The sequence below is a fragment of the Stegostoma tigrinum genome, chromosome 14, assembly GCF_030684315.1.
Source record: "Stegostoma tigrinum isolate sSteTig4 chromosome 14, sSteTig4.hap1, whole genome shotgun sequence".
In the NCBI taxonomy this organism is placed as follows: domain Eukaryota; kingdom Metazoa; phylum Chordata; class Chondrichthyes; order Orectolobiformes; family Stegostomatidae; genus Stegostoma; species Stegostoma tigrinum.
Window position 1 is genome coordinate 10288935 of NC_081367.1, and position 16672 is coordinate 10305606.

At 42.7% G+C, this 16672-nt stretch overlaps 1 protein-coding gene across 1 annotated transcript in view; it reads right to left on the reverse strand.

The window, feature by feature from the left end:
* Window positions 1–446: 446 nt before the first annotated feature.
* The window catches only part of LOC125457865 (erythroferrone-like), a 99944-nt gene continuing 83718 nt past the window's right edge, over window positions 447–16672 (reverse strand). Inside the window, exon 8 of the mRNA XM_048542574.2 lies at window positions 447–2224. Coding sequence (XP_048398531.1) covers window positions 2126–2224 — 99 coding nt within the window. The 3' untranslated portion in view covers window positions 447–2125. The remainder of the gene's footprint in view (window positions 2225–16672) is intronic.

Below are 16672 nucleotides of genomic sequence, written 5' to 3' on the forward strand. Positions count from 1 at the left end.
CAGTCAGTGGTGACTACAGCTGTAGCAAAACTTTCATCTCCTTTTATTCTGATCCTACAGATATAAAGAACAACATTGCAATAGCCTTTTTGTTTTGTATCTATCCATACCACTTTAATTATATTACGCGCATGAATTCCTCAGTATCTTCGGACCTTCGCTGTTTGTAGCTTCTCAACATTTTAAAAGTGCTGTGATCTATCCTTTTTAGGTTCAAGGTTGACTTACCTGTATTGGAATGCATCTGACACAGTGTTGCCACAATACCTCTTTGCAATGAGACAGTAGGAACTGCCAATGTTGGAGCATCTGAGATAACAAGGTATAGAGCTGGATGAACACAGCAGGCTGAGCAGCTGAAGAAGGTTCTCGACCTGAATTGTCAGCCTTCCTGCTTCTCTGATGCTGCTTGGCATGCTGTGTTCATCCAGCTCTTCACCCTGTTATCTCTTTGCAATGTTCTGCTTCCATATCTACTATTTAACAATATCTCCTACCAACATTTCATCAGTAAACTTGAATATGTGCCTCTCTATCCCAACATGGACTTCACTAATTAACACAGATGCCAATGGGATTTTTTTCCCATTCATATCCTGTTACTTTCAGTCTGTGAGAATAATGGCTAGCTGAGTGAGTTACTGGCTGGAATCCAAATGAAGAGTTCAGATAGTTTACATGTAGGTTATTTGTTATTTAGGTATGAATTACGGTTTGAGAGGTTCTCGTGAATTTGTCTCTCTAGCCTCTAGACACTTGGAATTTAAAAAGCAAAGTTTATTCTTCAGTTTAAAACATCAGCTGATGAGGGTCTGACTTGCTGAGTTATTCTGTGCATCTCACACCAGCCTTTCTTTTCAGAATGATGTTTATTAACACTTTATCAACTCTACACAATAAAGCAGATTAAACCAGGATGTGAGCGTCGAGTCAATCAGATCACAGCACTGCTGGTGCTCTAACAACCATGCCATCAGGGCAGGCAGGGGAAGATTTACAAAACAGTCAACTTGTCACAGTGTCAGCTCTTGTCAATCAGCTGACAGGCCTGACAATCTCTTTCCTCAGTTTGGTTCAGTTCCAGACCCCATGTCCCATCACCAATCCTAACCCTTCAACCACTAACAACCAGCTCCCCACTTCCACCTCCCAAGATGGTCATCTCCAATTTTTAAGTGGGAACCCCCCCAACTCAGTTCTTTTTTAAATCAGTTAAACCAAACCCATCTGAAAACCAAAGCCCTAGGGCCTAAGCACAAACAAAGATCAATATAATGCCCAGCCCGGCTAATTTATTTAAGACTTATAATGAATTATTTTCTTAGATCTTAACATTCCCCCCTTTGCCAGATCTGACAGTGACCATCTAGTCCACTTACTGTGGGGATGGTTGCTGAGTTGGGCTGCACAGGCAATAGAATATGGACTGGAATCTATCTCCTAAAATGATTCCCTTTCACTGGGGAGGAAGCCAGATATAGATTCATTGCTGCCATACAGGCTTCTGATTCTATATCCTTTTATATTGTTCTCTTACATTCTTCTATAAGAAGTAAAGACAAAAAACAACAAATCTGGTAAGGTGAGGCAAACTTTGATGCACGGAATCGTTTTAAAAATATAGGAACAGATACATTTTGGGAAATGTAGGGAGAGTAGAAGAACGTCCTACTTTTTAAACAGTCCCCACATTCGTGAGATATGCATTGAATGCCAGATTTTGCAAAAATGCAGCTCCTTACATTAAAGATACATCCAGGTTGCAAGCAAATTGCAAGCGAATTTTGAATCACATTCGGACATTGTCGAGAGCTTTGAAAGACAATGCTGTTATAGTTCTGACAGTAGGCATTCATTCAGGGAAAATATTGTCATTGAAAAATATATGAAAAGAAAGATTTCTCCAGAACGTTCCCAGAGGTCCATGACACACAAAAAGAAATTCTGGTTAATGTCTTTATTGACCCCCGAGCGCTCTTTGCTATCAGCCCTCCCTACTGCAGCAGTAAATTCATGGGCGATGCGATATTGCAGGGGATGGATTGGCAAGAGGAGTCTTGATGTGGGAGGGAAGGAGGAGAGGAGGGAATTGAGCAGGTCCATGGATCCTTTCCACTGGCTGCCTCTACGTGCCCAGGAAGATCCCTGTGAAATCCGAGCCACTTTGGATGGTGACAGCGAAACCGGATCTGTTGTCAGCAAAGACGGAGATATACTGCATGGCCTGTGGAGAGAACAGAATTGTCAAGACCAGTGAACCCAACTCAGTTAACTTCTGCTTCCTACCAAAGCTGCATGTGAAACACATCTTCCCTTTTATTACACTTCCAGCCAGGCTGACACTGTTAAACTGCAGGCAGTATAGCTCAACACTAATGAAACTGTCATATAGCAAGCATTCACAGAATGGGTTCAGCTCCCATTCTGAATACTGAACATTGACTCACCTCTACTGGCTCCATCCCCGCCTCTTTAACTTGTCTGTCTCCTCTCCACCCATCTTCTCCTCTATCAATCTTCGATCCGCCTCCCCCTCTCTCCCTATTTATTTCAAAACCCTCTCCCCCTACCCTTTTCTGATGAAGGGTCTAGGACTGAAAGGTCAGCTTTCGTGCTCCTAAGATGCTGCTTGGCCTGCTCTATTCATCCAGCTCCACACTTCGTTATCACTGGACATTGTGTGCCGTTTTTGGTTTTCTAACTGCAAAATACATTCGTGTGTTGGAAAAGAAATAGAGATGAAACTTAAAACGGAGAAGTCAGAAGTGATACATTTTTGAATGACAATTAAGGATAAGCAATAAAAATCCAATGGCCCAATTCCAAAGGGAGTTAGGTCAGAAATCACACAACACCACGTTATACTCCAACAGGTTTATTTAAAAACACAGGCTTTCAGAATCTTGCTCCTTCTTCAGGTGTCAGTGACAGAGGTGAGAGACAAAGAATCTATACATTAAAGATCAAAGGGCCACACCACTGATGAAGATGTACTTAACAAATCTAAGATACTAAGATCTTTAACCAGTTAGAAGTTTTTAGTTGATTAATATGTAAGTCCCTGAATTCCTTTGAAGTCAATCTCCTGAGAGAACTAAAGGTTTTATCTGTGCAAAAAAGAGGTGACATTTTAGGTCAGACAATGCATGTTAGGTATGAGGCCTTGTTTAGAATCTGTTTGTGTTTTGGTTTGGAGTCAGACTGGTTTTATCTCTAAAGTAGGAATTTATAAATAGCGAGGCTGGATGAACACAGCAGGCCAAGCAGCATCTCAGGAGCACAAAAGCTGACGTTTCGGGCCTAGACCCGGCCTCACATTTTATTATCTTGGAATCTCCAGCATCTGCAGTTCCCATTATCTCTGATTTATAAATTGCTACATTTGTCTATAAATTGTGTGTTTATTGAACAAAATAGAATGCATCTGCAAATGCAAACTCACCCCACGATTCATGTGTGAATGCGAGCAGGGAGAGAGAGAGAGAGAGAGAGAGAGAGAGAGAGTGAGTGTGTATGCGCTTGAATATATGTGCTTGAGAGACAGTGTGTGTATGAGAGAGGATCTGTGTGAGTGTGTGAGAGAGAGAGAGAGACTGTGTGTGCGTGTGCGTGTGTGTGCGTGCGCGCTTTTGTGTAAGTGAGTGTCTGTGTATGTGTGCATATATGTGAGAGTGTAAAGCATGGCAGGGTTACCTGCAGGGCGTCATGAGCCCAAGATCCAGGCTTAGGCCGTCCTCATGGTTACTGAACTTGACTATCGGCCTCTGGTCAGTGACTCTGCATCATTGTGTATCCCAAAGTCTACCTCGAAGGATGTTTACCCAAAGATCCGGACAGCTTGACTCGATAAGAGACTAGTGAAACTGGGACTGTTTCCCTCACAGGAGTGGAAGTTAAAGGAGATTTAGTGGAAGAATTGGAAGCTGTGAATGATTTTGACAAGGTGAGCTGAAAGAAGGTATTTCTACTGGAATGAGGGTCGGTATTGATAGGGTACAGATTTAAAATAATTGTCAAAACAATAAGAGGGGATCTAGGGCAAACAGAAAAGAGGCACTGCATGATAGGGAAGTGGAAGCAGTTTCAGTAGGAGACTTCGAAATGTGATTGGATTTACACTTGAAAAGGAAAACATTGCAGCACTCTGGGGGGGGTGGGGTAAAAGCAAGGGGATTAGTTTGTAAGATTGTGCGGAGAGTAAGTATCCCTGTGAGTAATGAATCAGAGATCAATGAAACCATTCTGCCACACAATAGATGATCTATAGTGGACACCTTAGGGATACAGGTACAGGAGTAGGCTATTCAGCTCCTTAACGCTGTCCTGCCATTCAATGAGATCATGGCTGATCTGTAGCCTAACTCCACATATCTACCTTGGGCTGGATCTTAGACTTTCTTTGTCTAGTTTTGCTAGTTGCATCAAGTATTTTTTTAGATGGATTTTGTCATGAGGCCCAGCAATATTTCTCACCGTATCTTACCAAACTTGCCTTATTAACTACCTATGCTGCTGCTATAGTGTCTCTCATGACTGATTCATTCCCCATCGTGCCAACATGCTGTTCTTAGAACAACTCACCACTCACCAGATGTCTGCCAAAAGATTGCATCCCTTGCCCTGTGCCACTTTAAAAGGCCACTGTATACCTGGACAAGCATTGGCAATCCAGTGTTGGCCCTCACAGTCAATGTAATGATGTAGTGGCCACAAAACCAGATTGCTCACAGCACATTTGACACTCCCTCACACATACAACCCCATCTCTTATCCCTGCTACTGTTTGACCATCAGGTCATACAGTTTATCTGCCCTTTGCTACGTCTGGTCAAAACACCCTGTCGAAGTTACATGTTTCTCCTGGACACCCACAGTCTGTCTTTGCTTAGTAGGTAAACATCACATATAGGACAATTCTGAACATTTCTCCCCATAATTCAGCCCAAATACTGGCACCTTTAGCAAATGCCTATTTAATATTCCATGATGGTCTGCTATTTCTCATCCCCATCTATTGGAAGTGCATATTAATCAAGTTCTGACTGACTGATGGCTCCTGAAGTGGCTTCCTCCTCAGAAGATGGCTCCCATTCCCACAATTTCTCGGCATCCATTATATAGTCTTGTTGTCTGGTGTAATTGGGCAAAGCACAGCACATGATCATGATGCAGCATGGTCTGTCTGGACTAAAGTCAACAGGCCCCCTAATTCCACCCCAGAACGATCCAAGTGGTGGAGCGGAAACTTCAGCAGCCCCATCGTCTGCTCCCCATGGCCCTGCTAAAAAGCATTGGGCAGCATTGTATTTGTGCTCGACATCAGTCAGCAGGCTTGTGCAATGGCGTCATGAGTGATGGTCACAGCCGCGGCCCTTGTAAGCCTTGTAATGAGACACATCAGATGCTCAAGATTGTTCCAGGATGTAGGAATCATGGCAGCTGCCAGGGAAGCAGGCACACATCTTCAGGAAACTGTAACAGTGATCAGAGCTTGCACAGATGGCATTACTCACTGTTTGGGTGTATTTGTGGGTACACGACTGAGAGATGTAACAAAGTTCTCCCATTGCTCTCTGCAAGGACCCAGTTGAAGTTCAACAATGGCAGTCACTGGGAGAGGATGACCTCCCACTCCTGAAGCGCTGAGGGCCCACTCCAGCTTGACCACAGTGTCCTGGTTCTTCCGCGCCTTTGTTGGCACTGTGCCGCACTCATGCCCAGAAAATGGAGCAAGGTGGGTAAAAACCTGTGGTCTTCCTCTGGATCCCATGCCCCCTGAGGGACACTGCTGTGTGACATTTCCCTGAGCTGGCTGCTGCTTAGCCTTTACATTGGCCTCTTGCTGCACCTTGGTTTGCCTTTTGCTGATAACAGACAGTGACCAAGACCTGGGACTTTGTGCAAACTGTGCCCATGCCTGACAGTACCCCTGAAAGACAGTGGCTCCCCACCCGACTGGAACGAGGATGAGCTCCCATGCAGTTTGCACATGGCTGTTTGGTTGAGTAAACGGGCAGGTCAGTGGCGCAGAGGTCAGCATTGCTGCTGATGGTCTCCAGAGGGTCGGTGTCGATTTGATGGGCCGAATGACCTGCTTCCGCACTGTGGGGATTCTGATTCTATGATTCTATGATTCTAAACATACAGTGTGTATGTGAAATAGGCAGATGACACATGCTGCTGTGTTAGATTGGTATTTTACTTAGAAACATTAGAAGATAGGAGCAGGAGGAGGCCATTCGGCCCTTCGAGCCTACTCCGCTATTTGTCACGATCATGGCTGATCATCCAACTCAATAGCCAAATCCTGCTTTCTCCCCATAACCTTTGATCCCATTTGCACCAAGTGCTATATCTAGTCACCTCTTGAATGTGTTCAATGTTTTGGTATCAACTACTTCCTGTGGTAGTGAATTCCACAGGCTCACCACTCTTTGGGTAAAGAAATATCTCCTCATCTCTGTCCTAAATCTTCTACCCCAAATCCTCAGACTGTGATCCCTGGCTCTGAGACACACCCACCATCAGGACCATCCTCCCTGCGTCTACCCTGTCCAGTCCTGTTAGAATTTTTATAAGTCTTTCTGAGATCGCCCCCTAATTCGTCTGAGCTCTAGTGAAAGCAATCCCAATCCAGTCAATCTCTCCTCATATGTCAGACCTGCCATTCCTGGAATCAGCCAGGTAAACCTTTGCTGCACTCCCTCGAGAGCAAGAGCATTCTTCCTCAGAAAAGGAGGCCAAAACTGCACACAATATTCCAGGTGTAGTCTCACCAAGGACCTAGATAACTTCAACAACACATCTCTGCTCCAGTGCTCAAAACTGCTCACAATGAAGGCCAACATACCATTTGCCTTCTTTACCTGCTGCCCCCGCATGCTTACCTTCAGAGACTGGTGCACATGGACGCCCAGGTCCCGCTGCACACTCCCCGCTCCCAAATTACAGCAATTCAGATGGTAATCTGCCTTGTTGTTTTTGCTTCCAAAGTGAATAACCTCACATTTATCCAAATTATACTGCACCTGCCATTGATTTGCCCTCTCATCCAACCTGGCCAGCTCATGCTGAAGGTTCTCTGTATCCTCATCACAGTTCACCCTCCCACCCAATGCGGTATCATCTGCAAACTTTGACATGTTGTTATAGTTTGTTCCTTCATCCATATCATTTAGTGAATAGCTGGGGTCCCATCCCCGATCCCTGTGGCACCCCACTAGTTTTGATGTGCCTTTTATGAAGGGAACATCTGAACTTGGATAGATCTCAGCGGGAAAGCATGGTTTGAAGCCTGTCTGTGCATATGTACAAAAGAGCTCATCAATATGGCAGTGCTGATAGTCTTTTGATGCTGGCTGAACCGGCAACACACTAGCTGTCATGGCATTGCAAGCCAAGGCAAGGAAGCTGTGAGTAAGCAGGTAGGCATTAAGTGCTAGAGGAAGCAAACAGCCCTAAGATGCAGCCTGGTCCAATCTGTGCTTGTGTCTTAGCAGCAGCTTTTCAGTGCTGGTCATTTTTTGGGATCTGCAATGCAGGACTCTGCTTCTCAAGTATGCGGCAACTAGATCAGAGAGGAGTCATGAAGATTATAAAGGGTCAGCAAATGTCAGATGCCAGTATCCAAAGGCAAGGGGCACATGGGGTTGGTGCCCATTGACGCTTCTCTAAGATACTGAGCTGCATGGAGCCAGTGGTGAGCTGACATCACCAGGTACCTGAACTGATTGACACACTGAGAGTTCTTGTCCAGCTCCTTTGTAGTGCTTGGTAGGATAGCGAGCTGAATGTTAATGGGGTGAGTTGCGGCATCAAACAATCATCTCCTTTGAGGAGCGAGTTATTGCTGCCCAGCGAGAAACTCAACACACCGCTTGGCAAACGTACAAAAGGTGCAGCAAGTTGCTCATGAAACTGAGACAGGCCTCGTGGGACTTGTTGTGTGATCCTGCCATAAATCCCAACATAACCCATATTGCTCCAGCTCTTGCAAGATTCCATCCCTTGTAAATGGAAATACATTTTTGTCTCATATGCTGCATCTCAGATATGTCACGGTGTCAACTCCGCTGATGGTACAGTAAATGGTAACAATTTACTCACTTTTACAGTACAATTGATTATGTTTCAGTGTCCATTATTGTGCAAGTCCCAAAATATTCACATATTAAGGGAGGAACTAGTGAAGACCGATTCAATGGGTGACAAATATTGCAGCTGCACATTTCACCTAAATTGGTGAAATAGGCCACCAATATGTTGAAATCAAGCCTGTTTTACATCCAACTGACTGTATTCTGTATAGAATCATACAGATGTACCGCATGGAAGCAGACCCTTTAGTCCATCTCATTCATGCCGACCAGATATCCTAAATTATCCCATTTGCCAGCATTTGGCCCATATGCCTCTAAACCCTTCCTGTTTTGTTCCCATCCAGATGCCTGTTAAATGTTGTAATTGTATCAGGCTCCACTAACTCCTCTGGCAGCTCATTCCATAGATGTACCGCCCTCTGTATATTCCTTTGAAATCTTCCCTTTCTCAGCTTAAACCTACGCCCTCCAGTTTTGGACTCCCCTACCTTAGGGAAACATCCTTGGCTATTCACTCTATCCATGGCCTTCATGATTTTATAAACCTCTATAAGGTTACCCCTCAGCCTATGAAGCGCTAGGGAAAATTGTCCCAGCCTAATCAGCCTCTCCCTTTAGCTCAAAGCCTGGCAAAACCCTTATGAATTTTTTCCACACCCTTTCAAATTTAACAATATCTTTCCTATAGCAAAGAGACTAGAATTGAACACAGTATTCCCAAGATTTCATTGAACAGCAAAAGCAGGTTCGGTGTAAAATGGATACACAACCATTTCCTGTCTAATAAATGAGATGTAAAACTGTTATTTTAACAGTTTGTGGAATACGAAATTGACTGAGGTTCTCCTAGTCTCCTGCTATAACTTTTGCGGAAAGACCTCCCTCAAAAACAGAGGGGGTTATTTGGTAAAACAGGTCTTCAGCCAGAGTTGGAATGACAAGGCACTCCTAAACTCAAATAAGGAACGTTTAACATTGCAAGGATTACATTCCCATCATGTCTTCATGTTTTGTACAATGCTGCTCAGTTACTAGGCAAGTTATCTTGTGCTATCTAAAGGCAGTCCTATCTAATAGTGATGGAATGCAGAGAGGCATCACAGTCTGATCAAATCACAAACCTAAATACTGTGCTGATTGAAATCTCACTTAAATACATTCTACTCTTTCTGTCACACATCATTACAGATTACTGGCAACAAGTAGCCTCAGTGAAGACTACAGCTTAACCTGACTATATTTGGTTGCTGTCATTTAGAAAAAGGCTATACATTATATATCATTTCCAGAGCTTGGTTTCAGCTCTTCACATAAGCAAGCTGCCATTAAATGATTATCCCAGGACAATAAACGTTATGGTATTCATTTGTGAGAATATGCACCTTTAAACAACACGATTATGTGTAACCTACAGCTCAAGTAGTAGAATTGTCACCTCTGAATCAGAACGTTGTAGCTTCAAGTCCCACTTCAAAGAAATGAGTGATAAATTCAGACTTGATGCTTTAATGCAGTGCTGAGGGAAGTCTGCACATTTGGAGGTGTTATCTCTTAGGTTGAACATAAAACTGAGACTTGTCTATTTACTAAATTAACAATTTATTATAGTTTATTTTGGAAATATTTACAGGCTACAAACTGAAAGACTGTTCAGAAATTTTTAAAAGTCAGTATGTTCTACCTGAAATATGCGGGGGCTGGTGGGTCCCACTGTGGTTCATAGTGACCATGTCTGTGGCAAGTGTTGGTTGCTTGAGGAACTCTGGCACATAGCTGATGAGCTGGAATCTGAACCTCACAGACTGTGACACACCAGGGAGTTGGGAGGGGTGCAGATGGCAGGGCGTGGAGTTATCTACACACTGCGTTTTAGGAGGCGGTCACAACCCTCAAATTAATGACTATGAATTTAGTCAGTGATCAGGGCAGGGCAAGGGTGTGATGATAAATGAGGCAGGGAGAGGGATCCAGGGGAAGCTGTAAGATCTGAAGGCGGATGAATCACAGAGACCAGATGGATACGTTCCAGGAGTCTGACGGAGATTGCTGAGGAGATTGTAGTGGTTTTGGTGGTGACCTTTCAGTAATCACTGGAGTCAGGGAAGATCCCACAGGACTGGAAAATGGTGCATGTAATACCCCTGTTTAAGAAGGGACGGCAGGAGAAGACTGGAAGCTATAGGCCAGTTAACCTGTCCTCGGTCATTGGTAAGAACAATAGAGTTCATTATTAAGGATGACAGTGTGGTGCACTTGGTAGTGCATGGTAAAATAGGGATGAATCTGTACAAATTCATCAAGGAAAATTCACGTCTGAAACATATGTTAGAATTCTTTGAGGAGGCAACATGCAAGTTAGACAAAGGAAAGATAGTGGACATGATCTGTTTGAATTTCCAGAAGGACTTCGACAAGAAGCTGCAAAGGAGTCTGTGAATAAGTTAAGAGCCCATGATGTTAGGGAGAAGGATATGCTGACTGACTGAAGGCAGAAAGTGGGTATAAAGTGATCTTTCTCAGGATGGCAGCTGGTGACCAGTAGAGTTCCATAGGGTCAATGTCGGGACCAGAAATATTCACATTATACATGAACAGTCCAAATGAAGGAACCAAGGACATTGTTTCTAAGTTTTCAGATGACACAAAGATAGGTGGAGGGGCAGATAGGATTGAGAAAGAGGGAGGTTGCAGAAAGACTTGGACAGGCTAGGGGAATGGGCAAAGAAGTAGTAGATTCTTTATAATGTGGGAAAGTGTGAGGTTATGTACTTTGTGGGGAAGAACAGAGGTGTAGACTATTTTCTAAAATGGGGAAACTCTGAAGCACGTAGGGACTGGAAATCCCAGTTCAGAATTTTTTAAAAGCTAACATATAAGTTCAGCTGGCAGTGAGGAAGGTAATTGCAATGTAAGCATTCATTTCTAGAATACAAAAGCAGAGATATACAGCTGAGGCTGTATAAGGCTGTGATCAGACTGCATTTGGAATATGTAAGCAGTTACGTAAGGAATGATGTGTTGGCATTGGAGGGGGTCCACGGGAGGTTTACGAGAATATCCTGAGGATGAAGGACTTGTCATATGAGGAGTGGTTGAGGACTTGGGTCTGTATTTATAGAGTTTAGAAGAATGAGGAAGATCTCATTGAAACTTACAGAATTCTGAGACGTCTAAATAGAGTGGATATTGAGAAGATGTTTCACTAGTAGGAGAGACTATGACCTAAGGCACAGCCTCAGAGTGAAGAGACAACCCTTTAGAATTGAGATAAGGAGGAACTCCTTCAGCCAGAGGGGGGCAAATCCAGGGAACCCATTGCCACAGAAGGCTCTGGAAGACAAGTCATTGCTTATATTTAAGATAAAGATAGATATGTATGATTTAGATTGGTATAGGGAACAAGGGTAATGGACAGAAGTCAGAGAATGAGGTTGAGATCAGCCCTGATCAAATGGTGGAGCAGATTCGATGGGCTGAATGGGCTAGTTCTACTCCTACATTTTATGGTCCTATGGACTTCTCAGTCAAATGGAAAAGGTGCCAGTTAGATTCTCTCAAAGCAGTGCAGTTACCTGAAGTGCCTTGGCCAGTATTCATCCCTGAACTAATAGTGCCAAAAACAAAATGCTTTGTCATCACCACATTGCTGGGGTCTTGTTGTGTCCAATTTGGCTGCCAACTTTCCAATTACAGTAGTCACTTACACTTCAAAAGAATGTCTTTGGTTGTAAGGAATTTTGGGATGTTATGAGGAAGTCATGAAAAGCAACAAAAAAATACAGATCCGACTTTACTTCTGAATAATTTATTTTTTTCCAATTCCTGGCTATCAATCATTGAGGTACATCTCCCAATTGAGCCTTTGATCAGATATTAATCAGGTGATGTATTGTAAGCATCCAACTGGTGCATTGATCTTAGGATAATTTATGGGTGACTATTTGGTTGAAATCGATTGGTTCTCCACTTCTGTAGGGCTTGGAGTTTGAAGTTCACTAGAGGGGAGTGGATAACTGTGTGAATGTAGCCCTAGCCATACTGAGTCAGAGCTTGTGCTGATGATTCTGAGCTGATGATTATTAAGTAGGCTTCTGTCTTGAGCCTGCTCATTGTTTGAGATTCCACAGCCCTCTGGGGCAGAGAATTCCGAAGATTCACTATCCTATGAGTGAAGGAATTCCTGTTTATCTCAGTCCAAAATGCCTTGCTCTTTATCCTGGCATTATGTCTCCTGGTTCTAGAGTCACAAACCCGGAGAAACATCCCACCTACATCCAGCTTGTCACACCTTGTAAGAATTTTAAAAGCTTCAATCAGATGACCCTTCATTCTGTGAAATGACAGAATATAGACCCTGTTTCCTCAATCTCTCCTTGTAAACAATTCCCCTGTTCTAGGGATTAATGTGGTGAATCTCTAATGTGCTTCCTGTGTGGCAAGTATATCTTTCCTTCGATAATGATACTGATACTGTACACAATTCTCCAGCTGAGGCCTCACCGAGTTTCTATTAAATGGCAATGAGATATCTTTACTCCCGTACTCAACAATTATAACATTGGCCAATTTAAGTTAGGCCTTCCTAACTGGTTACTTCATCTGGCTTTATTAGTGACTCATGAACAAGGACACCCATACCCCTTTGAATATCCACACTTCCAAATCTCTTACCACTTAGGAAACATTCCACATTTGAGTTCTTTCTTCCAATCAAAGTCAATAACTTCACAATTATTCACATTTTATCCCATTTATATAGCCTGCACAAGCCCTCCTGCATCCTCTCTGACTTTTTATACAACGGGATGCATACTCCACTTCTTCAAGGTGCCCTGCTGTCCCAAACTTAAAAAGCGACTTATTACAGTTTGTATAGTAAGATACCAATACTCACCAATCAATTTGTCCTCTGTACCTCAGAAGGATATACATTTTCATAAGGAGGATGATCCTGCATCCTCCTTACAACTTCTGTTTCCACCTGATTTGGTATCATCAGTAAATTTAGAAATATTACAACTGGTCCTCACATACAAATCATTTATATAAATCCGTAGCCAAAGCACTGATCCTTGTGTTACATCAGTGGTAACAGCCTGAGAATGATTTATTTATTTCTGCAGTCTGCCTCTTAACCAATTTTCAATTCATATTAGTTATATTCTCCGTAATCCCACATGCTCCAATTTTATTTACTAAAGTCCTCTGTGAACATTATCAAAAGCTCTATGACAATGTAAATCCTTCTAGGTTACAGAGGAAGAATTGATTAGTGAGTACTGGTAGTCCACTGTTCAAACTGTAATAAGTAGCTTTTTAAGTTATTGGACAGCAGGACATCTTGGGGAAGTGGAGTATGCATCCTGTTGTATAAAATGCCATCATGTAATACAGCACAAAAACAGACTCTTTGGCCCAACTCATCTATGCTGACCAAGTTTCCCAAAGCCAAACTAGTCTAATTTACCTACATTTGGCCCATATTCCTCTAAATCTTTCCTTTTCATGTACTTATCCAAATGTCTTTTAAACATTGTAATTATTCCAGCGTCTACCACTTCATCTGGCAGTTCATTCCACATAAGAACTACCCTCTGTGTGAAAAAGTTGCCACTCAGGTCCCTTTTAAAGCTTTCTCCTCTCACCTTAAAAATATGGCCCATAATTTTGAACTCCCCCACCCTAGGGAAAAGACCTTTTCTATTCACCGTATCTATGCCCCTTATGATTTTATAAACCTCTATATAGTCACCACTTAACATCCTATGATCCAGTGAGAAAATGGCCCAGCCTATCAAGACTTATAACTCAAAACCTCCAGTCCCGGCAACATCCTGGTAAATCTTTTCTGAACCTTGTCCAATTTAGTAATATCCTTCCTATAACAGGGCAACCAGAACTGTACACAGTAATCCAAAAGTAGCCTCACCAATGTCCTGTACAACGTCAACATGACATCTCAACTCCTATACTCAATAGTCTGAAGGCAAGTATGGTAAATGCCTTCTTAACCACCTACGATGCAAATCCCAAAGAACCAACACCTGAGCCTTTAGGTCTCTGTATTCAACAACATTACTCCAGGCCCTACCATGTAACTGTATAAATTCTGCCCTTGTTTTATGAAAATACAAAGCCTCGCATTTATCCAAATTAAACTCCATCTCCTCAGTCCATTGGCCCAATTGATCAAGATCCCCATAAAGTCTTGCACACAGCATTTGTTCTAGACATACACATCTGCATAACATGAAAGAGCAATAGTTAGAAGATTGCAGTGGGGACTTTGTGGCTGTGTGACTCCAGGACAGTATATTGCATCCCAAATGGGTGCAGGTCATTTTTGTGGGGGGAGGTGATCAGTCAGAAATTGTAGTCCGTGTTGGCGTCCATGACAGGGTAGCAATGAGGACAGGATCCTGAGAACAGGTTTCAGGGAGCTAAGTAGGTGATTGGAAGGCAGGACCACCAAAGCAAGACTACTCACAGTCCTCAGTGTTTGTGAGAATAGGAATAGGAGAATTGGGCAATTGAACATATGGCTGGGACCGATTTCTCAGGCATTGTGACCATTTCTGGGGAAGGTATAGAACGGGAGCGGGATAGATTTCACAGCAAGGAAATTTGCTAGTGATTTTGGGGGTTGGGGGGAAGGGGTTTAATTGTCAGGGCGGCAGGAACCTGGGGGAGTATTCAGAGCAGGGATCTGGAGGCAGAAATTTAGTGAGTGACTCGAAAAGGCAGAAGAAGCACAGATTAAAAAGTGTACAGCACAGGGATTTGGCAGCGTTAAACAGTATACGAACGAAAGGAATAGAGAGAATAAAGCTGATGAGCCGAGGGCACAGACACATACATGACTGCCTGAGATTGTTGCTATAATGGAAACTTGGCTTAAAGAGGGAAAAGAGTGACTGTTCAACATCCCAGGATATAGAATTTCCAAACAGGATAGAGAAGATTCAAAGAAATGCGGGGGCATAGCATTGTTGGTTAAAGAATCAATTACAGCTTTGAGGGAAGATGATACTAAATAAAGCATCACATGAAGCCAGATGGATTGAGCTCAGGAACAAAGAATGGGGACATCGCCATTGCTAGGAATGTTGCATAGATCCCCAGGCAGTAACAGACTATTAATGGAGCAAATATTTAGAGTAATTTCTGAGTGCAAAGACAGTAGAGCCTTAATAATTGGAGACGTCGACTAACCAAGTGTTAACTGGAATACAGTGTGAAAGGCTCAGTGGACACAAAATTATTGAACTGCTTTCAAGAGAATGTTTTTAGACACCATATAACATGCCCAAGAGCGATTCTAATGTTAGTCTTAGGAAACTAAGCTGGGCAGGTGAATGTAGGAGTGATGGGTGATTACTTTTGCAGATAGTGATCACAATACGTTTAGATTTAGAATCAGTATGGAAAGGGACAAAGAACAAGAGTAAAAGCCCTCAACTGAGGGGAAGGAAATTTTATAATACTGAGAGATGAGCTAGTGAAAGTGGACTTGTTGTAGCTACTCGAAGGAAGGTCAGTGGCAAATCAGGAGAAGTGTTTAAATGTGAGGATCGACAGGAACGATGTAGATATGTGCCCATATTGTAATAGGATTGTACTGTCAAATCTATAACCCCCAGAAGCATACAAGGTAAGCTGGAGCAAGAAAATAGTTTGTGACAATTTTAAAGTTTTGGAAGCTTAGAGGAGTATGGAAAGTACAAGGGTGACATGACAAAGGAAATTAGGAAAGCAAAAAGAGGACACAAAAAGTATTGGCTTGTAATGTTAAGGGAAATTAGTACAATAAGAACAAAAGGATGAATTAGGAAAGGAGACAGCCTATCACAGCAGCATGTGACACTTATGCATGGGCGCGGAAGATGTGGGTGGGGCTTTTGATAAATACCGTAATCTCTGACTTCACAAAGGGGTCAGACGATGCAGACTTTCTGTGGTTTCCATGGTTCTAACACCATGGCACTGGTTCTCCTTTGTTTATGTGGAGTGACATCCTGAAAAAAACTTCATTGTGTTTACCAAACTTGATTTCTTCACTAATCCATGATGACTCTGCCCAAGTTTCCTATTCTTCCTAAATTTTCAGTTATCACATCTGTGAGAATAGATTCTGACATTTTCCCCACTACTAATGTCAAGCTAACAGATCTGTAATTCTTAGGAGCAGGAAAGCTGACGTTTCAGGCCCCTTAAGGGTCTAGGCCCAAAACGCCAACTTTCCTACTCCTCTGATGCTGCTTGGCCTGCTGTGTTCATCCAGCTCTATACCTTGTTATCTCAGATTCTCCAGCAAATGCAGTTTCTGTTAACTCTTAGGTCTGTAATTCTTTACATTCATGTCTCCTCCATTTATAACTAGTGGGGTTACATTCAGTGCCTTCCAGTCAGCAGGAGCTATTCAAAAATCTATAGAATTATGAAAGATAACAAGCAGAATATCCTCTACCTCTATTACTCCAGGAGATTTACCAGCATTTAATTCAGCTCATTCCTAAAGTACAGTCTCTTTTTATTAATAATCTATTGTTTTAATTCTTCAATTACATTGGCCT